Genomic DNA, 25,271 nt, shown 5'->3' on the forward strand with positions numbered 1-25,271 from the left:
CAGTGTGAGCCAGACAGGTACTTCCCTTGGGAGAGAGATAGGGAGAACCCACTGTCTCTTAGTTGCTGTTTTCTCCCTGGAGAGATAGGTAAATAGCCTGGCTGGAGGTGGGTGTCTTTGGTTAAATAAACGGTTATGTCCCCCGGGAGAGTCTTAAGTAGTTATTTATTGCAAACCTCTTTTCCTGGACAGGAGAATCAAGCTCACAATCAGATGCCGGCCTCAGAGCTCAAGGCTTCAGAAATACCTTTGCACCCTAGCATTAAAACCCAGGATCCCAAGGCAGGGGAGAAGTCACCAAAGAAGCACAAGGTGCCTCTGACAGCGGCAGGTATGCCTTTGGGGCAGTAGCAGGGTTTGGAGGTGGTTATGGAAGGTCAGGGTGTCAAGAGCTCAGCTGCGCTGGAGTGAGCTAAGCTGCCAGGTGTCAGAGTCGTCAGTGAAGGCAGCAAACCATGAGGAAAGCAGAAGTGAAGCGTCGAACCTCTGACTGTGGTAGTATAAGCAAGACGCTGAATAGGAGGCTGAGTGTTCCCCCATGGAGTGACTCTGGGCAAGGGCGGGATGTGCCCGTGCAGACAGAAGGAAGTGTCTCATTTGCCTAAGGAGCCAGACAGAAGGCTCCTGTCATTTTATGGACCCAGGGGCCAGGTGGAAGGCATTGAGAGAGTGGAAGAGCTAGGGGTGGAAAGGTACTGAATACAGAGAGCAGAGCAAAGGGTGTTGAAGCTCTTTCCTCTTGGTAAGGAGGTGTTGGAGAGGAGCCTCTGGGGGGGATATTGGTTAGAAATGCAGATATGCAGAAGAGCATGGCCAGCCAGGGGTCTCCATCCTTGGCTGTAGCTTCCTCCAGAGACTGCAGTGCACCGGCTGTGGTGCAGGGAGGCATCTTTACCCATGAGGCTTGCCAGGTGAAGCCTTTGTGGACTGCCTTGTGGTCAGGCCTGAAAGATTGCACATGGGTTTTTGGCCAGTGGCTAGACTTCTAACGGGGTTCGGAGACTCATAACCTATTAGGACGCAAAGGAAGACCACCCAAACCCACCAAGCATCCACGATGGGTGCCGTCCTCAGAGGCTTTACAGCTCTTCTTCCACAACCTAGAAACTGAAAGTGGTGCTTGTTGTTCTTCAACAACTCCGGGAACTATGCACGAAGAGGTTATTTCAGTCCTGAGCTGGTTCTGCCTTTACAGAGCTGCCGTCTGCCCCCTGCTATCTTATGCCTTGGTTCTGTCCTCTGGGCAAAGAACGTGCCTTGTTCAGCGTATACACGACTGCCCTTCACTTATGTGAAAACAGAAGTCTTGTCCCCTGTAAGTCTTTTTCTTTTTCCTTGCAGTTCCCTCTCCAACGCTTCAGCAGTCTGTCAAATAATATGGTGTCCCCGTCCTGATCCTAGTTTCCTTTCTCTGAGAATGCTGTAGTTTATCAATTACTGTGAATTTTACCCCTGACCACGCACCAGAGCGCCGATGTGATCTGGCCAGCGTAGAAAAGTCCTAACTCATAATCTCTCCTTGCAATCTGAGGTCCTTCCTGATTCAGCTGCAGATTTGAGCGTGAAGCCTCCTGGGCCTTTAATGTTGCCTTTATGTTACCTCTCTGGTCCTGCAGACATTACAGTCTTCAAAGCCTTTCAACTAATTGTAGCTTCATTCCAGATTAACTTGGGCAACTTGCCACCTAAACGATATACTATTGTTGACACTAATTTTACTCCTGGAATTTTTACCCATGCTGCTCTAACCCCCAGGTGTATGGGGACTGAGCTCTGCCTTTCCCTGTCCTTGTGTTCTTTTCTTGATTTGTTGACATAAATGCAAGACCTTGACATTTATCTTTGTCATACTTCCATCTTGTGAGATGCCAGATGCATGGTCCTCAGTGAGCCACCCAGCTGGGAAACAGGCTGATGGCTCGTGACCTGGAAGGATGCCATCGTCTGCATCCTGGGCGAATCCTATGCTACCTCAACTTAACTCACAATTGTAGTGTTTTTCACAGAGGCCCTAAAGCTTTTTAAGAATCAGCTGTCTCCATATGAGCAAAGTGAAATCCTGGGCTACACGGAGCTGTGGTTCCTGGGGCTTGAAGCCAAGAAGCTCGATCTGGCTCCTGAGAAATTTAGCAAGACAAGTTTTGATGATGAGCAAGGCTCCTATCTGAAGGTGATTGGGGGTGGGGGCCATGGGAACCTCCAGGGGCCTGGGGACAACAGGTAGTCTAGAAAGGAAAAAAGCGGGGGTATTTTGTAGTATTTGGTGCTGATATGTTGGAGACTAGATGTCCTGAAGTATTCTGGTAGTGCCAAGCCAAAGAAATACCATGCTTGAAAATGGGGAAACATGCAATTTAGTATGTAAAATACTGTACTAATGGAAGACTGACTTTCCCCCAAGCGTACTTGGGGTAGCTAGTTTGCATCCTGGGTGAGCTCCCACAGGCTCCTTCCCTGCATAGCCCACTGGGAAAGGCCAGACTGAAATAAGGAGCAGTTTTCCCAACATTTCCTTTTTTGTCTCCTCAATACAAGCCCATACATGGACTCTTTTCTATCTTATAATAGATGCCATTTCCCCCACAGACAAAAAAGCTTTTGTCACTGTAGTCCCTGGTGCATAGAGCTTAATTTCATTCTGCTTTTAAAAAATTGATCCCAACAGCTCCTCTTCCTCCTCCTCTTCTGACTGTAGCCCTTGGCTTCCCCAGGGCAGTGCCTCTTCCCAGCCAGAAGGTGAAAGTTGAGCAGTGATTCCCAGGGCTGAGCGTGTTGGGATGTGTGACGCTTAGTGCACTAGACTGTGGGCTGTCAGGAATTTCCTCTTCAGAACATTTCATTACCACTGGATTTAAGAGACAAGATGAGCCTGATGGCTCATAGAAGAGGCAGATTTTATTAATAGCATTGAGGGCCATGTTTGTCTAGCATGACTATGAACACAAACCACTTGCAGGATCTTGTTAAAATGCAAGTTCTTATCCAGCCGGTCTGGGGCTAGGGCCTGAGCTTCCAAGTGATGCCTGTGCTGCTGATCCTCGGACCACACTTTGAGATGCAAGGATTTCGTTTCTGTCACACAGTGCCTTCTAGAGCCTGGGTTTTCAATATTTTCAGTCAAGAATCCCTTTGGGAGCCTGATAAAAGCTATAGGTCCTCATCCCAGAAAAGACAACCTGCACATAGTGGATCCTTGGTTAGGAATCTCCAATAAGTATATATATATATATTTTTTTGAGATGGAGTTGCCCAGGTTGGAGTGCAGTGGTATGAACAGCTCACTGCAACCTCCACCTCCTGGTTTCAGGCGATTCTCTTGCTTCAGCCTCCAGAGTAGCAGGGATTACAGGCACCTGCCACCACGCCTGGCTGATTTTTGTATTTTTAGTAGAGGCAGGATTTCACTGTGTTGGTCAGGCTGGTCTCAAACTCCTGACCTCAGGTGATCCATCTGCCTTGGCCTCCCAAAGGGCTGGGATTACAGGCGTGAGCCACTGCGCCCGGCTGGAAATCTCCAGTATAAATCTTAACTCTGATTCAGTGAGACCTCCTCAACCCCTCCCTCCCTGCTCCCTCCTCTGCTCCACCCTACCTGAGCCTAGGGTCTCTAGGGAATTCCCTAAGGGTGTCAGTACTACTTTTAAATTAATTCATTGGAACTCAGTTCTTCAGTCTCAAATCTTAGAAAAGGCTGTTTTTTTTTTTTGTTTTTTTTTTTTTTTTTTTTTGGTGGGGGAAGGCGTTGTGGGGAAGAAAGGGATAATGTGTGTTCTCTGTAAGCTAAAAATCACCATCCTTATTGCATTCCAGTACACACTCAAATAGATACTGCACATAGCCAAATTCCCAAGCAAGCAACACAGCTGCATTCTCACTTTATTTTGTCAACAAATGTTAACTGAATGCCTATGTATGGATAATCTATTATAAACTTGGGCATCTACTAGACTCTGGAAATATAAAGGAAGCTATCACAAATGAATACAAAATGGTTCTTGCTTTCAGGTAACCATAATTAATGTCAAAGTTGACATGCGAATGAACAATGATGACACTAAGTGGTAGTATGCAGAAGGCAAGCACAAATGCTAAGAAAATACATATGTAATTTTATAGCCACATGGGTGTGGATCCTGTCCCTGTCCTTTTCCCATACATTCTCATGACAGACCCTTACAAGTAGACTAACCTACATCCATAGATCAGGAAAGTTGTACGTGTTCAAATTCAGTTTAGATTCCTCCCATATGAACCGACCCCCAGCGCACATTCTCAAACACATCCTGAGGACTTGTACACAAACACTTAATCCTTCACCTCTCCCAAACTCATGAGTGTAACACTAGAAATCAGAGACCCACAGAGCTTGAGGACCTTAGAGATAATCTTATCCAGCATCTTCAGTTTACAGACAACAGCACTGCAGCTCAGAATGGATAAATTGCTTGTCTAAAGCTGAAGTATTTTTAATAGAAAATGTCCTGTGGTTTTGATGAACCCCCTGCTCTCTAGTTTCCAGCATAGGGAGAGACAAGGGTGATTCTGGCTCTTGAAATATTTCTCTTCACCAAGAAAGGTCCAAGTTCTGTACTGCTAACTCCAGGATAGGATTAAATCCCAGTAAGCCCGAAGGAGAATCAAATTTGGCCAGGAAGAGGCAGAGCAGACCTAACGCCTTCTCTGATAGATAGAGACACATCAGGGGTCAGAAACAAAACTTTCTCCAAACCAGAGATGCTGCTTAACTTCAAGACTCATAAAATGTCCAAACTGAAAGGGACTTTCAGGGCCACTTTGTCCAACCCTCTTACTTTATAGGTCCTGAAACATGCAGAAAACTGGAGGACTAGAACTGGAACTACAATACTGGGACTAGATCCCAAGTTTCCTAAAACCATCCAGTGTTCTTTGTGCTGCCTGACATGGATCAAGCCTGTGGGACTTCCCCTGGCACCACGTGGGTGGCCCAGAATCCAGCCAGCAAGCTCCCCATTGCAGTCGCGATGAGATGAGGGCGAGAGTCCCACAAGTGTCCCGTGCAGTTAGAAAATTCCTCCAGGAATGAGCCATAATCTGGGGGTGGGAATGCCAGGGCCCCATGCCAGGAAGGCCCGGGAGCCCATGGCTTTGCTCTTCACCTCCGGCCTGGCTTCCACAGGTCCTGCATGATCACATTGCCTACCGCTACGAGGTTCTGGAGATGATCGGGAAGGGGTCCTTTGGACAGGTGGCCAAGTGCTTGGATCACAAAAACAATGAGCTGGTGGCCCTGAAAATCATCAGGAACAAGAAGAGGTGTGGCTTGGGGGATGACATAGGCCACAGAAGAGGGACTGTGTGACTCTGGCCCCTGCAGAATGCCAGCCCTTCCTGACTCTGCCTCAGCCTCCAATCTTCCCTTTTGTTTTCCCTTTTCTCTTTCTACCTGTCTGATTTCATGAGGGGGCAAAGAGGAGGCGAAAGTATGGTGTTTTTAGTGCTTCCTGCCACTAGACAGTCTTGCTGGGGTCATGGGGAGGGGCTGACTGACTGCTGCAGTGGGACCTGACACTGATGTTTCTGTCCCCATTTCCCACCCTGCCTGCCACTCCCCATCCCCTCAGATTTCACCAGCAGGCTCTGGTGGAGTTGAAGATCCTGGAAGCCCTCAGAAAGAAGGACAAAGACAACACCTACAATGTGGTGCATATGAAGGACTTTTTCTACTTTCGCAATCACTTCTGCATCACCTTTGAGCTCCTGGGGTCAGCTGCCTTTTCTTCTTAACTCATTTCCTCTGGAAAAGTTACCTAAGTGATAGTGTTTGAGGTCAGAACACTAGATTTTTCTGGGTGTGAATATTTAATAACTAGAATGTTCATGACAGTCACTTAGTTATGCAGAAGGCCCAGGAGCAAGGAGGCTGGGATGAAAGCAGACAATCTTGGTATGCCTGTCACCTGCCAGCCTCCCCATGAGGTACTTCCCTGGGGTGGGTACTGAGCCAGGTGACGTGACCAAAACAAGGCCTCTTTCCTCAAGAGCTAAACCAAAATAGTCAAAAAGGACTTTTCTTTGTTTGCTATCATATTCCCCACTCGTAGGCTTTCTGGCCTGATCGTGCAGAGGCGGAAACCTAAAGGGACAGGCAGCTGGCTGCTCAGAGTGGGAAAAGGGTTTTGATTTTGAGTAAATAAGGACAAGAGCAGATATTTTTGGTAAGAGAGCAGAGCCTGACTTAAATAGATTGGCATGGCCTGGCTGAATATTGGAGCTGACGAGGCATGCTAATCGCAAGGGCATGCTAATTTGATTATTCTTCTCTCCGGGAAGACCATCTGATGCAATTTATATAACACTAGAAACCCAGAATGCATTTAGCAAAGGAGAACAAGCAGGGCTGAGCTCTCTGAGTGTTACTGGATTCAGCAAGCTGGTAGCTCAGGGCTCCCAGGACACCGCTGCTGATGGTGAAACTCTAGGAACCAGCTACATTTGAATTAGCAGGTAAGGTGACACTCTCCTCACCATTTCCGGTTATTACAAAGCGTGGTCGAGTCTCTGATATGCAGAGGTAAATTATCTTCTCTGTGGCCAAATGGACAGCTCGGTCTGCCTTTCTTGGCCATGAATCCCAGTGCACAGTTAGGATGTCATTGTGCTTAAAAGAGCTCTGGGAGGTCAGAGGGCCAGGGTGTGCAGGGGGAGCCAAAGCCCAGAGAGATGAGGGAGTTGCCCAGCTGACTAGTCAGGATGGGGCCAGAGCCAAGTCTCACATCTCCATTGCAGCCCTCAAGAATGAATGGCGGCCGGGTGTGGTGGCTCACGCCTGTAATCCCAGCACTTTGGGAGGCTGAGGCGGGTGGATCACTTGAGGTCAGGAGTTCGAGGCCAGCCTGGCCAAAAGGGTGAAACTCCATCTCTACTAAAAACACGTCTCTACTATAAACCCCATCTCTACTAAAAATAGCTGGGCGTAGTGGTGTGTGATTGTAATCCCAGTTACTCGGAAGGCAGAGGCAGGAGAATTGCTTGAACATAGGAGGCAGAGATTGCAGTGAGCTGAGATTGTACCACTGCACTCCAGCCTGGGCAACAGAGCAAGACTCTGTCAAAAAAAAAAAAAAAAAAAGAATGGCTCTGGCTGGGCGTGGTGACTCTCACCTGTAATCTCAGCATCTTGGGAGACCAAGTTGGGAGGTCACTTGAGTCCAAAAGTTTGAGACCATCGTGGACAACATAGCAAGCCCCCATCTCTAAGAAAACATTAAGAATGAGTGACTTGCTAAATACTACCAAAGCTAGATGATCTTAGGAATGGAAGATGAGGAGGGACCAGCAGAAGGTTGCTGAAAAGCCATTTTGGGGTCATGCTCTTTCCCTTCTCTCCCCATCTCACAGCTTGCACAGAGGTTTCATCTGGCAGCTCACAAATAAATGTTTCTTCTTCCAATGCATTGTATTAATATTCGTTTCTAACATTCGTAAGTCTGTAGATGTCATATCATACAGTAGGCTTCTGTCACCCTAGAGAATTTCAGATTCTCTGGTAAGAGCGAGCGTGCATTTCTCAAGGGAACAGTTAGGTGAGACCAAACAACCACACTTTGGGAGGAACAGGGGCTCCCTCTGGCCTCAGCCCCCATCTGCCCACTCTCTTCTTCCTTACTTGTCAGGAACCTGATGTCCTTAGACAGCCCTTATTAGGCCCGGGCAGCAGTGGCTGCTTGTTTGAGTGACCGGTGGGTTTCCTGGGTCCCTCCCAAGGGCCTGAGGAACTATGACTATTTCAGAAGTTTGGGCCAACCTCTGAACCCACCCGCATAACAAAGTGCTTCAGTGGCCTTGTCACATGAGAAATGAGGGGACATCTGAGAGTCTGACACGGTTTCACCCTGGGCCCACCGTGATTCAGTGGGAAAGCCGAGTCTATAAGGGCATGAAAGCCCTGCCTCCTGGCCTGAGGCTTGCCTGCTACTAGAGGGAAACCAGGTGATACAAGATTGTTGGCAGGTTCAAATTCAGCCTTCTATATGTTTTTACACCCATAGGCATCACTTTTCCCCTCTCTTTTCCAGAATCAACTTGTACGAGTTGATGAAGAATAACAACTTTCAAGGCTTCAGTCTGTCAATAGTTCGGCGTTTCACTCTCTCTGTTTTGAAGTGCTTGCAAATGCTTTCTGTAGAGAAAATCATTCACTGTGATCTCAAGCCCGTGAGTACCACCTCCGTCCTGCCGTGGAAACACTCTGGAAATACCCATTCGATTCCCTAGGCTGCGTAAGAATCACAAACTCCAATCAAAGCATTGCCTTTGACTTTTTTTTTTTTTTTTTTTTTTTTTTTTTGGTGCTCTATTGTCATGGCAGTATGTATGTCAAGGGGGGCATTTAATGGGAATGTCAAACAAATTCAGTCAATGGCATTTCTAAGGCCATGTAAGCAAGGCCTAGAACTAGGTGCCAAAGAAGATAAAAACTAAGTCACAATCTTCCGGAGTTGCAGAATCAATAGGGGGAAAGTGACAAAATATATGCAAAAGAAACTCTGCAAAGCACTGACTATGAGGTCCAAAAGACAAATACCGACCGCAGATCAACTGGGAAGTCAGAGGGGAGGGGAGGATGATGGGATTTTGGAGAGGATGTGGGAGGAGGCCCGTGGAAGTGGTCATATTTGAACTGGGCCCTGAAGGATGGGGAGCATTAAGGTAAGCAGAGGGCCTAGGGCAGCATTACTGTAGCTTGACATATGTCTTTTTTTCTCTCTAGGAAAATATAGTGCTGTACCAAAAGGGCCAAGTCTCTGTTAAAGTCATTGACTTTGGATCAAGCTGTTATGAACACCAGAAAGGTAAGCCCCATGCCAGTCCCGTCATCTGAGTTTTCCTATTGCAATTTCTCTCCCTTCACATACAAGGTCACCCGGCTTCTAGCCTGGGCTCAGCTATCACCACTACCAGTCTGATTCTGAACAAGGTGCTTCAATTCTCTGAGCTCAAGTTTCCTCATCTATAAAATGAGAAAGTTGTATCCAAGTACTAAAAGGGTACTTTCAAGCTCTCATATTCTGTGGATATGGAATTATCCAAGAACAGTGAGTCCCAAAACTAACTAAATGTGTATCTGAATTGCTTTGGGGCTCTGAAAAATGATAGTTTCCAGGGCCTCACACCACATGTTCCTAATCCAAATTTCTGGGAAGTAGCTAGGAGTCTGCACTTCAGAAACCATAGGCATTCTGAAGCTTGGAATTCGCTGCCCCAGATCCTCTAGGTTTTATACTTTTTCAAGCTAGGATCCAAAAAGTAGCTCTGGAGTACATTTTCACAGCGTTTACTGAACTTGATTCAATATTGTGTTCTTTTGGCTTCTATCAGGTTCGCTATAGACAACATGTACCATTCAACAGACATTTATGATCTGTTTTGTGTCAGTCACTGTCCTGGGTACCAGGAACAAAAAATGAACATTCCCTGCCCTCAGGTTGCTTACGATCTCATGTAAGAGACAGAAAGATAAAAATAGTATGGTGAATACAACGATTAGAGATGTACACAGGCTGTGTTAAAGATACACAACAGAGGGACTTTGGGACCAGCCTTTAAGGTGACAAGAGCTGTCAGAGGAAGCTTCCTGAGGCTGAAGAAAGGATTACTAGATGGATGTTTCCAAATATTAGGCAGATCAATTTTTTTTCAGGAAAAAACACTTACAAGTTTATTAATAAAGAATATGATAAAAGACACAGATGAGAGATACACAAGGCAAAATATTTGGAAGGGGTGTGAAGCTTCCATGCCCTCGTGGGGGCAGGCCACCCTCCCAACACCACATTTCCCATACCCTGGAAGCTCTCTAAATCCTGCAGCTCCGGGATTTTTATGAAGGTTTCATCACATAGTCATTGAGATTATTAACTCAATTTCTAGCCCTTTCCCCCTTCCTACAACAAAGGAGTTAGAACTGAAAGTTCCAAGCCTCTAATCATGGCTTAGTCTTTCTGGCAAGCAGCCCCTATTCAGGAGTCCACCAAGAGTCATCTCATTAGAACAAAGAGAGTCCTATCACCTAAGAAGTTCCAAAGGATTAGGAGCTCTGTGTCAGAAGCCAGGACGAAAGGTCAAGTATTAGAACAAGAGATACATGTAGAACCCCTATCACTCAAGAAATTAAAAAGTTTTTAGGAACTCTGTGCCAAAAACTAGGGGTAGAGTCCTATATCTATTTCTTATTATTTCTCACACGTGCTCATATTCAAGCAGGTATATTATTAATTTGAAGAAAAAAATAAGTTGATGCACCACATGCAGTGTTAGCCATTCACTCTCACATATTGTTGGAGGAACTATAAATTCATATTGTCTTTTGGGAAGTTACTTTTGCATCTTTAACCAAACATTTCACTCTAAACCTTCAAAAATTATAAATTCCCCTCTGAGGAACCTGTCCTACAGATTACAGATGTTCCCATAGAATGTACATCTTCACTACTGCACTGTTAAGTAGCGCAACATTGGAACCAACCTAAACATCTACAAATGAAGAATGGTTTAATAAATTAACACTGTTATACCCCGCAGCTGTTTGAAAAGAGAGATTTAAATGTAATGGCCTAGAAAGATCTCCATGATGAAGTAAGTGAAAAAAACTGAATAATGAAACTTTTGACATGTAAATATATAAATAAGATAGAAAAGGATTTGCACCACACTGTTAAAAGTGGTTATCACTGGAGATGAGCTTGGAAGAGCTTAGGGTTGAATTTTCAACTTTTACTTTACATATATATCTTTTTTTTAGTAAGGATATGGATGATTTTTTAAATTTTCTCTTGGATTTTCAATTTTGAAAATCTTTTTAAATTAAATAATTTGGTGTCTTTAATTTGCTGAAGATTTACGTAAGATTTCTGTATGTCTAGTCTTAAGTGAGACCAGTCCGTAGGGTTTTTTTCGCGTGTGTATGTATCTTTGTCCTGTTTGAATACCAAAGTTACGTCTTGAAAAAATTAATTGACCTTTTATATTTTCTGTTCCATCAAAGTCTGAAGAAAATGGGAATCATTTTCTTTTCACAAGGCCTCTTAGAACCTGCTTGGAAAGTCATCTGCGTGTTGCATCTTTGGCAAGGGTAGTTCTTGAACCACTTTTCTACTTCTTTCATAGGCTGTTAGTCTGATATCCAGACTCCCTTCTGTAAATAAGTTCAGCTTTCATATCTGTATGAACTTATTTTTCAGAGAAGTTTTGCTTACTCTACTGCTCGTGTCTTCAATTTGCTTTGCTTGCTGAATTCTCCTCATTTCTAAGACCTGCTCTCTTTTCTTTTGCAACCACGCTTTAAATACCATGTCATTCTCCCTCTTTTTTTTTCTTTCTCTTCTTCTATTTTCTGTTGCTCTTCCTTTCTTTTCAGCTTTTCTGTCTGTTGTTCTAGTTGTTTTTGTCGTTCTTTCTGTCAAGGGGAAAGACAGTATGTTGAGGTCACTGGTGAGATACGTGCAGACTCTGTCCTGATTAGATTTCCCATTCCCTTTACTTCGATCTGAGTTGGACAAGTCTTGCAGTTGAGTGGTGGCTGAGGGATATAAGCCAGGGGCTGTCCTGTTGATGAATGAGTGACAGCATCAATCTTCCCTGCAGAATCTTCTTTCTTGATGCCACTGACACAGGAGTTGGAAGATCTGGGTAACAACTGCTGAGGGTCATTTTCTGTACTGTTTGCATTATTATTGGGAGGCAAAAACCCCTGACTCTCAATGTCTTGTAAACTCAGAAGTTCAAATTTTTTATCTCTCTCCACCAGTATTGTCCTATCCTTGTTTATTTCACAGCTTCCATTAGTGACAGGAGCATATTTACATGTCCCAAATCATTGGAAATACATAACTGTGACCGTTTCCCAACATAATCCTTTCATTTTCAAAATAATTTTTGTAAGTATTAGTATCTTTTAGTGGAGGAACTTCCAGCTCAACTAATTTGTCCTTGAGCTTAAGTTTTTGCTCCCTCTTATCATTCACAGGTTCTTGATTCTGTAGAAGCTTGTTAGCTTGTACAACTTTCTCCATAATATATCTCCTTATTTCCTCATCCTCTTCCTCCTCCAAGTCTTTCTGCTTTCTAGTTTGGATTCCTGGAAAGAGTTTTCACTATCTGAATCTGATATGGGATCCAAAGGTTGAATGCTTGGAACAGAAATCAAGTCATTTCTTCTCGGTGGGACCTCAGCCTGCAAAGATTTGTCAGGATCAGAAAGCTGTTTGGTGTGTTCTATTACTGTTTCATTCTCTTTGAAGTCTTGGTTAATATTCTCTTCCTTCTCACAAGCCATCTCTATTATGCTGGCATTACTTTTTTCATTTTCATTAGTTAACCACTCCAGGTCCTTTTCAGAGTCACCTTTGTATTCTTTTCACTTTCTTTTGAATCAGTATCTTTATTTTCATTCATTTTCCTCTCTCCCACCATTAATATTTCCACTCTGCATCGTCCTTCCCTTCTCTCCCTCTATCTCCCTCCTGGCTGTGTAAAATGCGGTGGCTGGGGCCACAGAGATGGCCAGGGGAGTTCTCCTCTCCTCCTCTTTCTAAGCTCTTCACATTGAGTCAAGGGAGACCCTGGCACTTGCCTCGGCAGCAGCCAGGACCACACTGCCACGGCAACAGCATGCCACTGTGTCCTCCATCCAGGCCTCTCTCTAGCAGATCAATTTTTGAGGACATAAGACCTTTATGTCTCTTATGTATGAATCCTATAAGAAATTACAGCTAAAAAATAATGCCTCCTACAAAGAACTTGTATGTTTTCTCTTCTCAGATGTTGAAAGTTGTGTAACTTATCACTTGTCATTTATCTTGGCTGCCAAGATGCTCAGAACTGAATTTGTAATTATTTTATCCTTGATTTCTAGCAGTCATTTCCCCCTTTGCATATTTTCTGACTTCTTTTTTTATCTTTATTTTAACTGTGAGGCAGTATCTAGTATTGATACTAGAACTGGACTGCCTACTGTCAAATCCCAGCTCTGTCACTTATAGCTGAGTAACCTTGACATTTTAACCTCTGTATGCCTCAGTTTTCTCTTCTTTAAATTGGAGGCAATAATACTACTTGCTTCACAGAATTAATGTAAGAGTTGAAAGGGCTTATCTATAAAAGTACTTGGAATTGTGCCTGGCACATACTAAACATAATGTACTAAATACCATTAAATCCGTGTTCTAAAATACTCTGTGCATATGTACTTTGCTAAGTACCACAAATACATTTGGGAAGCAGGCAGAATATAAACATTATTTTTATTAAATCTCTATTTTGTTTTAAATCACAGAATTATGTTCTGACAATAATCAATTTAAACAACAGAAAAGTGGTTACGGAATCTCTGCTCCTCCCCAGGTAACCAGCAACCCCAGTTATGTGGAAATAACTACCGTGTTCCATTTCTTCGACTTCAGTCTGTTCATCCTCATCTGTTGAGATTTTTCTTTCTCTACAACAAGTGCACATACTATATTGAATATACACTTTGCATGCTTCCTTTCTAACTTGATATGCCTCTTCCCTTGCCAAGTCACAAGACTCAGAAGCCGTCTACCCCAAATTAATCTGACAGTTTGAAAACTTAGTCTTATGTTTTGTTTGTTTGTCATAAACTTGGCTGACTGAAATTCACTTTCCTACAACAATGCTTACGTTGGAGTTTGTTATCAATAAAGCAGGGACAATAACACCTCCTTTAGAGTCAGGTTGCTGTGTGGATATGCTGTTATGTGTAATGAGAGTTCTGAGTGCTGGCCAGCTGGACTTCCCTTTCCCCGCCAGTGGGAGCGCAGTCTAACTGAGAAGGTGCCCTGGGGGAGAACGTTCTGGATAGTAGGAAGTTTTTCCCACGAGGTTTTTCTCACTTTGCCTCCGCAGTATACACGTACATCCAAAGCCGGTTCTACCGATCCCCAGAAGTGATCCTGGGCCACCCGTACGACATGGCCATTGACATGTGGAGCCTGGGCTGCATCATGGCAGAGTTGTACACGGGCTACCCCCTGTTCCCCGGGGAGAATGAGGTGGAGCAGCTGGCCTGCATCATGGAGGTACGGGGAGGGCTGGCGGTCAGCTCCCACGGAGACCATGGGCTTGGCCCTCACACACTGGGCTGCATCAGACTCTCCCAGGACCATGGCCTGCATCCTTTGTGTTGTGGGTACTTCCTAAAAGTAGTTTTGACATTGTGTACTCCCTTGTACTTGTCAAGTCGACATCTAACATTTTTATCATAACTTTAAATAGTTGCAGAGGATGTCATTTCCATCATATTGTAAATAGTGACGTTTTAAGATAAAACTGTTACACCACTCTTTCAAAAATATCCAAAAGAATGCAAAACCAGACTGACATGACACCCATTAAAATCTATCTGAAAGTATGTGAACAAGTTCTCAAGAGTTGTGCATTTATTTTACTTTGTTCTTTTCTGCTTTTTGTTTCTACTCTTCTACTTCCTCCACGGAATTTTATTCTAATTTAATATACGTTTATGTTTAGAAACTTCTGGCAATCATTATAGCTTTAAACATTTCCTGATACCATAAACTTCGCGTGTAAAAATTTCTTTTTGGTAAGTTAGCATTAAACTATATCTGGTGTGCAAATTTTGATAATGATTGAAAATAAAATGTGAAATCTTATTGGGTATACAGCTCTTAGAAAAATGAATAGAGCTGGGTTTTCTTTTTCCAGTTAACGCCTATACCCATAGGCGAATAACGCTTCTTGCTAGAATGCCGGGGCTCAGGATTAATGGGATTCCAATTGCTTGGTGGTGTAGATGTTAACCCAGTGAGGAAGCCTGTTCTAATTAATGCCATCTAATTCGGGGACTCCTTTTGAGTTCTATGTAAGCCTTGAATGGTGATCTGTCGTCTAAAATTACGTTTACCAACCTGTCAGCTGACACCCCGATTAAAATGTTGAAAACAAGAATTGGAAGTTATTTGACTTCAAAATATGTGTATTGTTCAGGCATGAGGCATTCATTATGGGAAATGACAGTTTTCTGGGAAAACTATCTCCCTATAGCAAGGCTTTACCAAAACTCATTATATGATTATTAATTATATCTATTATGCTTTCACTTGAAAGTCATCTTGTTATGGAACTAAATTAGACAAAATAGAAAAATAACCTTAAAAATTTAAAATTTTACATTTTAGGGTTTTCCCAGTGAACAAAGATATTTTGTGTGCAAACACCAAGCTAGCTGGCTGGTTGGCTGGCTGGCTATCTGTCTATCTGTCTGTCTGTCTATCTATCTATCTATCTATCTATCTATCTATCTATCTATCTATCTATCTGTATCTTTGCCAAATTTCTGTTTTCCAGATTGTCTCAGAGTTACAGATAGAGAAACACACATAGCCTTGAGAATGACTAAACATAGATAATTTCATTTCATGATTGAAACTAATAATAAAATATTAAAATAACTTAGGTAAAAATAGCTGCGGTGGAATGAAAACTGACCTGCGAGTCATTAAACCTGGGGTCTTAGTCCTGGCTCTGTCTTTTTGCCTAGTCATTTCCCGGCTCTGGACTATAAAATGAGGGGAGCAGAGTAGATGGCTTCTAAGGTTGATAATGAATGATTTTATAAAGCATTCCCAGGCCGCTCTGCTTCCATTACCAAAGAGAACGGGGCCTATGTTTCAACTTTCTTACAGCCCCAGAACTGACTCAGCTTCCTCTTGACCTCAGTGTCAAAGGGTCTGAGGAACAGAAGAGCAGGATAATGCATGGATTATGACTGGGAACCGAGCAGCAAGGGTAGGTGACCCACACTGTGATTTCCTTATCTCTGTGTGCCCCTCCAAGTTGCAGTAGGAAAAGATGAACAAGTAGGTGCTACACTTTTCTTTTCAAGAAGGTATTTTGTTTTGTAATTGTCTGATGCTCATCCGGTGATTTTCATCTTCTTTTGTTCTCCCTTTCCAGTGCTCCATGGTGGGAAAAATCATTCTTTAATTCCGACATGGCAGCATGTATACTAGTTTATTTACTTTGACAATGACATCTGGCTGCTATCAACAGTGATGGCTCACCCCTAGTTGGTGCTGATGTTTGTGTAGAATAACATGGTCAGTGTTGATTCTTAGGATATGAAACCAGCCCTGGATTAGGAGTTAAAAGGTCCAGGCTCTGGGTTTGCTCTGCTACTGACCTGATGTTATTACTTAATGCTTTGGATCTTTATCTGTAGAAGGCAAAGCTTGGCCAAAGTACGCCCCACCCCTCAGCCTTTGAATCTGTGATCCCACAAAGAGTGAACCAATTGAATTATCCTTATTAAGGTGCTGGGTCTGCCGCCAGCCGGCTTCATTCAGATGGCCTCCAGGAGACAGACATTCTTTGGTAAGTGTGTCTAGTGTGTCTAATGAGGTATCACAGACCTTGAAGACACCTACCATACCTTAAGGCTCATTTCATTCTTTTCCCCTGGCCACATACCAAAGGGCTGTGATTAAGAGCTTCTTTCAGAGAAGTAAAAGATAATGAGCAGGGAAACTGGATAGCATGATGGAGATGGGATGAGGGAGTCACAGTGCGAATGGGGTCTTGACAGTAAAAATGTTCAGGAGGAGGAGAATGGCCAGGTCCCTGCTCAGAAGAGCTATCAGCAGATACTGCAACCTTGAAATATTGTAACTGCATCCTCTCCTGGAAGTTCTCCCCACTCTCCCAAGCAACTTGCCCTCTCACACTATGCACTGTACAGGGAAATCAAAGAGCAGAAGCCTCATTTCCAGAATAGTGGAAAATTCCATCACTGCAGTATTGTTTCCCCTGCTAGAATTCTTCTTATCCTCCAGACCTTACTGTGCCAGGTTCATTGCAATGGTTAAGCAAGGACTTAGTTTTGCTTTGATGCGTTGTGGCTCGTAGTTATGTATGTGTCATCTGTCTGATTGTTGGGGGTAAACTTCGTCCACAGTCCTGGCTGCCCCTCTCCTCATAATTTCCAGAATTCTGGATTTTTATGATCCTCTGCCTTTCTATTTAAGTGGTCCTATACAAGATGGAAGGATGGGTCCACAAGGCATCAACTGAGGCAGGGCTTTCAATGCACATGCACCAAAAAGATGCAGCAAGTCCCAGACCTAAAATCCCTTTAAAGAACCACAGGAAGCTCAGAGTCCCAGATAGAAACAGCCAGAGTGGCCTGAAGGTCAGCAAAGTGGAGCAAAGCCAAAGGGACTCCATGCTACCTGGAGTGACATTTCTCATCAGCCATTGTTATCAGGTCAGTTCATGGACTCCCTTTGACTATACAATCCCAGACATTCCTGGTCCTCCCACCTCTGATTTTCAACTGCGAGTAACCTCTGAATGTGTATGCAAATTTCTGTTCCCTACTTGCCCGATCAGTAGGAAGGTCCAGAACACCCTTGTGGGGAGATCCTTTAGGATAAAAGGATTTGGGTCATGCTGGCCAGTATGAACTGATTCAGCCATGTGGGGGGTGTAATTTGTCTTTTTCTGTACCATTTGGTAAAAAGTCACATGGTACAGAGCCCTGCCACAACGGCAGGCTCCCTGGCCCTCTCCCAGGACTCCTTAAACTCTCCATGATCCAAAACCTAAAAGCTGAAGGCCAAGCAAGCAGAGGTGCTCTATGATCCTACTCCAGTGCCAGGGCTGTCTTCCATTCTGATTAGTCGGTTCCATGCCATTGATTCCAATGGTTAATTCTTTTAAACATCACCTTGTATCATGGCTGGAGCTTTGGAGACCTTGCCTCTGAGCAGGGCAGTGTCCTGGTTTGCCATAGAATGGTGCCCACACATTAACCGAGCAATCTGGCGGTAGACAGAGGATCTGGCTGGCTCCCCAGTATAACTTACACATGGACCAAGGGAACTGGTCTTTGGATCCCAAATATACTTTTTCTACCCACAACTTAATAATTCAGCCTTTCAGATTAGGCAGAGTCATTGTGGGAAGACACATCTTGAGCCTGGAACACTGAACTCATGAGATAGCATCTAGGTGAGGACTAGCAGGAGGGGAACATAGAGCACCTTCATAGGAACGTGCTCAAGACATAGGCACGCCCACTTCATAGAGTTCCTTATTTCAACCGCTAGCACTAGGCTTTAGGATGGTGACGGGATTTTGGCAGCAACATCCATGTCTTCACTTCCTGTGAAAGAAGGAATGTTGCTGAGAACTGCATCTTCGTCAGTGTTTTCCAAACTCTATCCAAATGTAAGAATCATGTGGGGACTTGGCAGAAAAGCTAATTCCTATGATTCTCTTCTATAAGCTATGGGAAGATTGAGATAGGACCCAGGATTTGACGTTTTTAATGACAGCTCCTTGTGATTCTTATGACAAGATGAATTTGGGAAACACTGTTGTTCACTTCAGTTCTTGACTCCCTTTCCCAGGTTTGGGCTGCCAACAGCTCCTCAGCCCCTGGCAACTCCTAGTTAATACCTACAATTAGCAGCAAAATGGTGTTGTCTCAAGGCGAGTAAGATAATATACTTAGGTGGCCTAGGTGGCTTAGGCAGTAGGAAGGGAATGGAGGGAATGATTAATGAGGGCCAGAGTGAGAAAAGCTTGTACAAGAAAACACTTACATGATCATGACTTTAGGATGATCATGTATTTATAAGACTGTGAGCTTGATTCTTCTTTGGTCATTGGTAAAAAGGGCAAAGTAGGATGAAGTGGGAGGGCTAAGGCCATGATCCAAAAGGAAATGGATCTTTGTACAATTTCACAGGACCTTGTCACTTAAGATTTACTTTACCATTGTTATTATTATCAGTAGCATTATTATTTTATCTTGGTGTTAAACCATTTAAATTATTTCTTTGCTTTGGAGAGGAGGTAGTGGGAAGGAAGTTCAGAACATACTGAATAGTAGGAAAAAATCAATTATTAAAGTAAATTGTATTCCTTGGGTAATCTACACATGGTTATTTCAAACTGTGTGTGTATGTGTGTTTATTGGGGTGTGGCATGAGGCGAGTGTGTAAGACAGAGAGCAAAAGAGCTACAGAGGCCACTCTAAGAAGCAGCATGATGTGACCAGTAAATATTTACACCTGAAACTAAAGACAGAATGTTGTATCTCTACAGATTCCAAAGGTTTTCCTAAAAATATAACCAACAACAGGGGGAAGAAAAGATACCCAGACTCCAAGGACCTCACGATGGTGCTGAAAACCTATGACGCCAGCTTCCTGGACTTTCTCAGAAGGTGTTTGGTGTGAGTTTGTTGGGATATCTCTGCCTCTGGGTTTCCTCTAAAATGCTGTACTTTGACACACGTTCGCTGGTGAAAGTCTAAGGCTGGGAGATAGTTATGAAAGTAACGAGAAATGCTAACAATAGAGCTTTAAAGTCTACAAATTGCTTCCACATCTGTTGTCTCATCAGACATCTCTCTCTCCCTACTGTGTGGTTGTCAGGGCGGATGAATTGCTCTGTTTTACACGTATGGAGGTTGGGATTCAAAGAGATTAAGAGACCTGCCCTGGAATACACAGTGTATGGTAGAGTTTGTCATCTTCCTGGCCTCAAACTACCTGACAGTGAGATTGTAGGCCAGTCCTAAATTTCTTCTGCTCTGTGAGCTGAAGCCAACCTGCTGAGTGCTTGTTGTAATGATTTGCATACACATCCAGTTTAAACTGGTTTCAGGGCCTGTCCTCATCCTCCTATGATTTAGTACCCAAATCCTCTTATATTAGGGAATTAGGGGAAGGGTGAGCTGTAAACCATTTATTATGTACAACTTTTTACAATCTATATGCATATTTTGAATCTTAGAAATTAGGTCTGCACTTAAGTCATAGTACCCAGCACAGTGCCCAGTTTAAAAGGTGTTTAGAAAACGTTAGCTATTCTTATTATTTCACGACTATTAAAGAGGTAAATCTAACTCCACAGAGTGGCGAGTAGATTATCCATGTGATACTTGGCAAGTCATCACTTTTGTCTGGGCCTCAGTGTTCTTTCCTATACAATAGTGTATTTCTAAGCTCCCTTCCAGTTTCATCAGTCCTATAGTTTAGCATTTTTAGAAGACCATATCATTACAGTCTCTTATTCTTCCAGATGGATGGAGTAGTGTTATCAAAATGCTCTTCTGGCATCTGTGCACTCTGGAATTTCGGTACTAGCTCAGAGGGTGAACCATGAGGTAGTGATGAAAGTATTCCCATCGTAGGGGGTCATGCTATTCGCTCATCAGAATAATCAAGGTAGAGAAGGATCCTGTACCCCATCTTTACCCCTACCTTAACAAATCACAGAAACCAACTGCTGAGACAGGTGGGTTATCTAGAAACCTCGACCATCCAGAACACAGCTTAGCACCAAGGAAGACATTATTTTCTCTTTAGTGCAAAGGACGGATTACTCATAACTTGCAAGAGGCAGTCGGGCTGATGGGGACTGTTACCTTATATATATATTGCTAATCAGCAAATCTTTGGAATGAGAGACTACAAGTTTTGAGCCAAGTTCAATAGGCATAAATGTAAAGCCCTGTGTCTAGACGTTGTAGGCTAACTCCAAAAGTCCAGGAAAGGAGAGATGTTGTTTAACAGCAGTTCATTTGACACAGAAATGACAATTTGAGCTGTTTTAGGATCTTGATGAGTCTAGAATGCTAATACTATCTTCCCTGCAGTTATAGAAGCTATTCCCACCATGATGGACACCAGTTAGACAACTGCTAAAATATCCTTATTTCAGAAGGTGGCCAGATGGTGAAAACCATATCATATGATTATCAGTTAGTAGCAATGTAAATATTTTCAGATGGTTGAAGGGCTGAACCATAAAAGGATTAGTTATTTTGTATGATGGTAATGGGTTGATGAATTAGGACCTAGGTAAAAGTTACTGGGAAGCAAGCCAGTTTTGGCACAATAAAAATCAAGAACTTTTAAAGAATCAGAGTTTTTCAAAATTGGAATAGATGGTTCTGTGAGTTAATGTCTTGTCACTGAAATTACTCAAGAATTGCGGGGTGATTCCATGATGGTAATTCGGTCAATGTATTCTGCTACTGAATTACAAGTTTGATTGGATTATATCCAAGTCCCTTTGCAAATCTTAATATTCTAGAATTATATTTTTGAAGCCCCAGTTCTGTAGTCTGGAAATTCAAATCTCCGTTTTTAATATTGTTAGGTTAGTAAACCCTAAATCCTATTGATTAAGCTTTTGTAAAATAATATTTCTTATAAGGAAATTTCTAGGAATGCTGGAAGACTTGGACTGTAATATATATTCCCTGGCTTGTTATACACATCTTCTAGAAAGATTATTTCCAATAGTTGTTTCCAGGTACTTTTGAGTTATATGCCATAATCTCTGTTCTGTGATGATATATCTTTGAGATAACAACATAGCTTAAATAAAAATCTTTACTGGGTTTTAAAAATGTTGCAATATATTAAAAGGAAGTAAAATAATAACCCATGTGGGGCTTTGTTGGGGTGCAGATGGGAACCTTCTCTTCGCATGACCCCGGACCAGGCCCTCAAGCATGCTTGGATTCATCAGTCTCGGAACCTCAAGCCACAGCCCAGGCCCCAGACCCTGAAGAAATCCAGTTCCTTTTTCCCTTCTGAGACAAGGACGGACAAGGTTCAAGGCTGTCATCACTCGAGCAAAAAAGGTACAGCCTGTCAACCAGTCCTATTCCCACAGTCCAGGAAGCCAAGCATTTCTGAAGGATTTGCATGTCAATTTCTGTAACCTCACCCTGGGGTAATTCTTGTGGCTACGTCATGACTATCCTGCTATTTCTTACCTTTGGGATTTTCCTTTTCCAGGAAATTTGGCATTAGCCTGGATCTTTTTTGCTCCTCGTTAGGATTTTCCATTTTTCTCCTATAATCAATTTCCTTTCTCCTATAATCGATTTCCTTTCTCCTCCTCCCCTTTTCATTAAATGCGTCCACCCCTTTATGCCCTATAATTACCTTTAGAATTTCTGTTAGTGCCAGATTATGGCATTATGCAAATTTTTATATGCAATATAGTCTAGTGGTTAGGTAGATGGTCATAAGAGTCAGGTTACCTAGGGATTAAATTCTGGTTCTATCACTTACCAGGTGTGGACTTAACCTCTCTGTAGCTCAGTATCTCCATTTATGCGAATGAGAATCATGCCTATTCTCCAGGGTTGCTGAAATGATCAGATGAATTAGTGAATGTACAGTGCTTAGAATAATGTCTGGAACGTTGAATGTGCTTTGCAAATGAACTGGTTTTGTATCGTCACAGTCATGGTTTCTGCTAAGTGATGTACAACCTAAAGGACAATTAACATATAATCCACACTTGAATCTTGTTCCCTTCTGTCTTCTCTCTCCTTTAGCAGATGAGATCACCAACGAGACTACAGAGAAAACAAAAGATGGCTCCACGAAGCATGTTCAGCCTTCAGGGGATCAGCAGGACTCTCTCCAGCACAGAGCTGACACTGTTCAGCTGCCTCAACTGGTAGAAGCTCCCAAGAAGTCAGAGGCACCTGTTGGAGCGGAGGTGTCCATGACCTCCCCGGGACAGAGCAAAAACTTCTCCCTCAAGAACACAAACATTTTACCCCCTATTGTATGACCTTTGCTGAGGGTATGTCCTGCTCCTTTCCACCAGTGATTTGTATTAAGACAGCACTTATATTGTACAATACTTCAGACTGTTTTTTTTAAATACATAAAAGTTTGTTTAAAAAAAACTCTATTAATATGGCCAATTGGCATGATTCCTCTTATGAGGGATGGGGAAGGATGTCCTTGCACTTAAATTCATCTGTATGTGTTTGTGTGTGTATAGGGGGCAAGTAGTTTTTAACTCTCAATGTTGTAGCATCATTAAGGGAACTCTAACACAAAAGAAAATTTGTTTTCTTCTTGCCCATGACTGCCAACCTATGTCAAGATTTTTGTTTGAAAATGATAGAAGCTGAATTAGTTTAAACAGCCAAAGACATTTATTGACTTATATAACTGGGGAATCAGAATGGGTAGATGTAGTTTCAGTCACAGCAGGAGTCAGGAATTCAGATGACGTTGTAGGGCTCAGACTCCCTCTTCATCTATTAGCCTTGCTTCTCTCTATGGTTAACTTCGTCCTGATGACAGGCCCTGCTCAGAAGTTAACCACCAATATCCAGTCAAAAGATACCGGCTTCGTTGCTAAGAGGGAGTCTCCAAAATGATTGTGACACAGATATTGTGACTGGGAGACCGGGGTGCTTGGCCAGTCTGGGTCCCAAGCCCACAGTGATGGTGAAGGCGCTGTGACTGATGCTTCTTTAGACTAGAGCAAGGGATGGAAGGTTTCCCAAAGGAAGGGAAGCTGGGTAAACAAGCAGGACGTGTTCACTCATCTATCATATGCCACCTCTAAGTATGTCTTCTTACTTCCCTTTCTAATCCTCATCTACACAAATACATGATTTTTTATGTGGTTATCATAGGACAGATAGAATTTTACATGAAACTTAAGATCATAACATCAGAAACACAGAATATATAAAAATAACTTTTTACTTGGCATTTGGAATAACCTCCCCCAATATAGTTTTCATTTTAATAGTTGCATAATATTTTATGAAGGGGGACACCAGATCATTGAAGCAATGGATTTCGATGTAATCTCCCAGGGAAGATCTTGAGTTAGAATAGCAGAGGGTTGAGAGAAAATCCTAGGAAAGATAAATATATAAGGAGTTGCCAGAGTTGAGGAGGTCCCCCAAGAGACCCAGAGATATAGAAAGAAAATTAGAAGCCAATGGAGAAGTTTCTAAATGGAAAGAAGAGTCAAGAACAGAAAATTTCCACAGAAAATTCAGGAAAAGAATAGAAAATATTCCTTAAGTAGGGCGATATGGACGTTAAGTCAGAGCAGTGTTAGAACAGGTAACTTACCCCAGTTTCTATAGCCAGAAAACCACAAAACCAGCAATAGAACTCAGATCCTTGGGCGCATTCTTGACACGATCTTCAACTATGGATGAAGTTGGAGGTGGACATTTGTTCTGCAGCTCTGCAGAGATTTAGAAGCCAAGTCTTCAACATTGTAATCAGGATGATTTTGATTGAATATTAGAAAGTATCTTCTGATTTTCATGGTTATAAAAGGTTAAAATGAATTCTTGATAAACAGTGGCTTATTTTAAGAGAATCGTTTAAATATGGAAGCTGCAAATTGTGACACGGACAGGGGACAGGCTGAGTGACCTTCAGCAGGGCCTCTCAGTCCAGCTCTGTTGTACCTTTACCATTCATCTGGTTATTTTTTTCACTCCTGGGATTTCTTTACCTGATTGTACCATTGGATCCCAAGGAAATAAAACATGTGGAGCCCTTTAATTGTAATTTTTTAATTTTATGTCCTTGCTCGCATGGACAGGAAAATCTGCAAAATTCAGTGACTAGCATAAGATGACATGTCTTTGATGAGAGTGGTATGAAGATAATGTTAGGGCTCTGTGAGGATATAGAGGGGGAGGTGTGGAAGTGAGAATGAAGGGCGGGGATAAGGGCCGGGCCCACTGCCGGAAGAAGGGAAAGCAGTGGGGTTGCCGATCACAGGTTCACCATCAGCCAGTCCAGCAGCTGCAGGGGTGTGACATTCCCCACCGCCTCATTCAGCTGGCGCTCCTTCTCATAGCGCAGCACCGACTGCAGAACCTCGCCCACGCTGCATCCTTTGTCCACAGCAGCAGCTGAGAGCTGAAGTAGCTGTGAAAGGAAAGAAAACACTAGTGGTGAGGCACGGCATCTCATGGCAAGCCAGACGGAGCCTGCCAAGGCTATAGCAGAGAGGCCAGGCAGACCTCAGGAAGCTGCAACACAGACGTTAAAGTTTGTTGGCCTGTTTAACAGAAGGAGGTTGGTGACGTCATTCTTAGTTTAGAGAAGAGATGTTAACATCCACCTGCCCATGATCTTGTTCTCTAAGAATTCTAAGGTTCTAAGCTCACCCTAACATCATAAAAGTCTCCATCATTGTCCTAAGACCAAAAGGGCAGATGGAAAATACCCAGTGGACAAAGGTGGAGGCTGCTTTCCATGCCCCATAGACCACAGAATCCTAAAATGTTAGAGCAAAAAGGCACCTCAGAGAACAATTCAACCCTCATGAAAATGTTTCCCAGAGAAGTACAGAGATTTGTCAGAATTAACTGCTAGTAATTAGCAGAACCAAGATTCATGGCAGGTATTGGATCCTATCTTTAGCTCTTTTTCCAAGTA

General features: G+C 43.0%; 2 protein-coding genes and 1 pseudogene across 10 annotated transcripts in view; 1 reads left to right on the forward strand and 2 right to left on the reverse strand.

The window, feature by feature from the left end:
• The window catches only part of DYRK4 (dual specificity tyrosine phosphorylation regulated kinase 4), a 44,775-nt gene extending 21,791 nt beyond the window's left edge, over positions 1 to 22,984 (forward strand). Inside the window, exons 6-16 of one of the 4 annotated variants that reach the window (XM_007967279.3) lie at positions 193 to 331; positions 2,007 to 2,170; positions 5,159 to 5,295; positions 5,604 to 5,744; positions 8,058 to 8,196; positions 8,753 to 8,834; positions 13,906 to 14,078; positions 16,332 to 16,392; positions 19,129 to 19,258; positions 21,507 to 21,682; positions 22,388 to 22,984. In XM_007967279.3, the coding sequence (XP_007965470.3) occupies positions 193 to 331; positions 2,007 to 2,170; positions 5,159 to 5,295; positions 5,604 to 5,744; positions 8,058 to 8,196; positions 8,753 to 8,834; positions 13,906 to 14,078; positions 16,332 to 16,392; positions 19,129 to 19,258; positions 21,507 to 21,682; positions 22,388 to 22,629 (1,584 nt within the window). In that variant the 3' untranslated portion in view covers positions 22,630 to 22,984. Of the gene's footprint in view, positions 1 to 192; positions 332 to 2,006; positions 2,171 to 5,158; positions 5,296 to 5,603; positions 5,745 to 5,892; positions 6,487 to 8,057; positions 8,197 to 8,752; positions 8,835 to 13,905; positions 14,079 to 16,331; positions 16,393 to 19,128; positions 19,259 to 21,506; positions 21,683 to 22,387 lie in introns of those variants that run through there. The other 3 variants (XM_073020405.1, XM_007967294.3, XM_073020404.1) reach the window with 3 other exon arrangements.
• On the reverse strand, positions 11,164 to 13,014 carry LOC119620679 (coiled-coil domain-containing protein 181 pseudogene; annotated as a pseudogene).
• A 1,209-nt stretch (positions 22,985 to 24,193) lies between the features above and the next one.
• Positions 24,194 to 25,271, reverse strand: part of AKAP3 (A-kinase anchoring protein 3) — a 40,959-nt gene continuing 39,881 nt past the window's right edge. For all 6 annotated transcript variants that reach the window (XM_037988393.2, XM_037988389.2, XM_037988391.2 and 3 more), the window contains one exon: positions 24,194 to 24,758. In XM_037988393.2, coding sequence (XP_037844321.2) covers positions 24,603 to 24,758 — 156 coding nt within the window. In that variant the 3' untranslated portion in view covers positions 24,194 to 24,602. The remainder of the gene's footprint in view (positions 24,759 to 25,271) is intronic.

Source organism: Chlorocebus sabaeus, chromosome 11, assembly GCF_047675955.1.
Source record: "Chlorocebus sabaeus isolate Y175 chromosome 11, mChlSab1.0.hap1, whole genome shotgun sequence".
Lineage (NCBI taxonomy): Eukaryota > Metazoa > Chordata > Mammalia > Primates > Cercopithecidae > Chlorocebus > Chlorocebus sabaeus.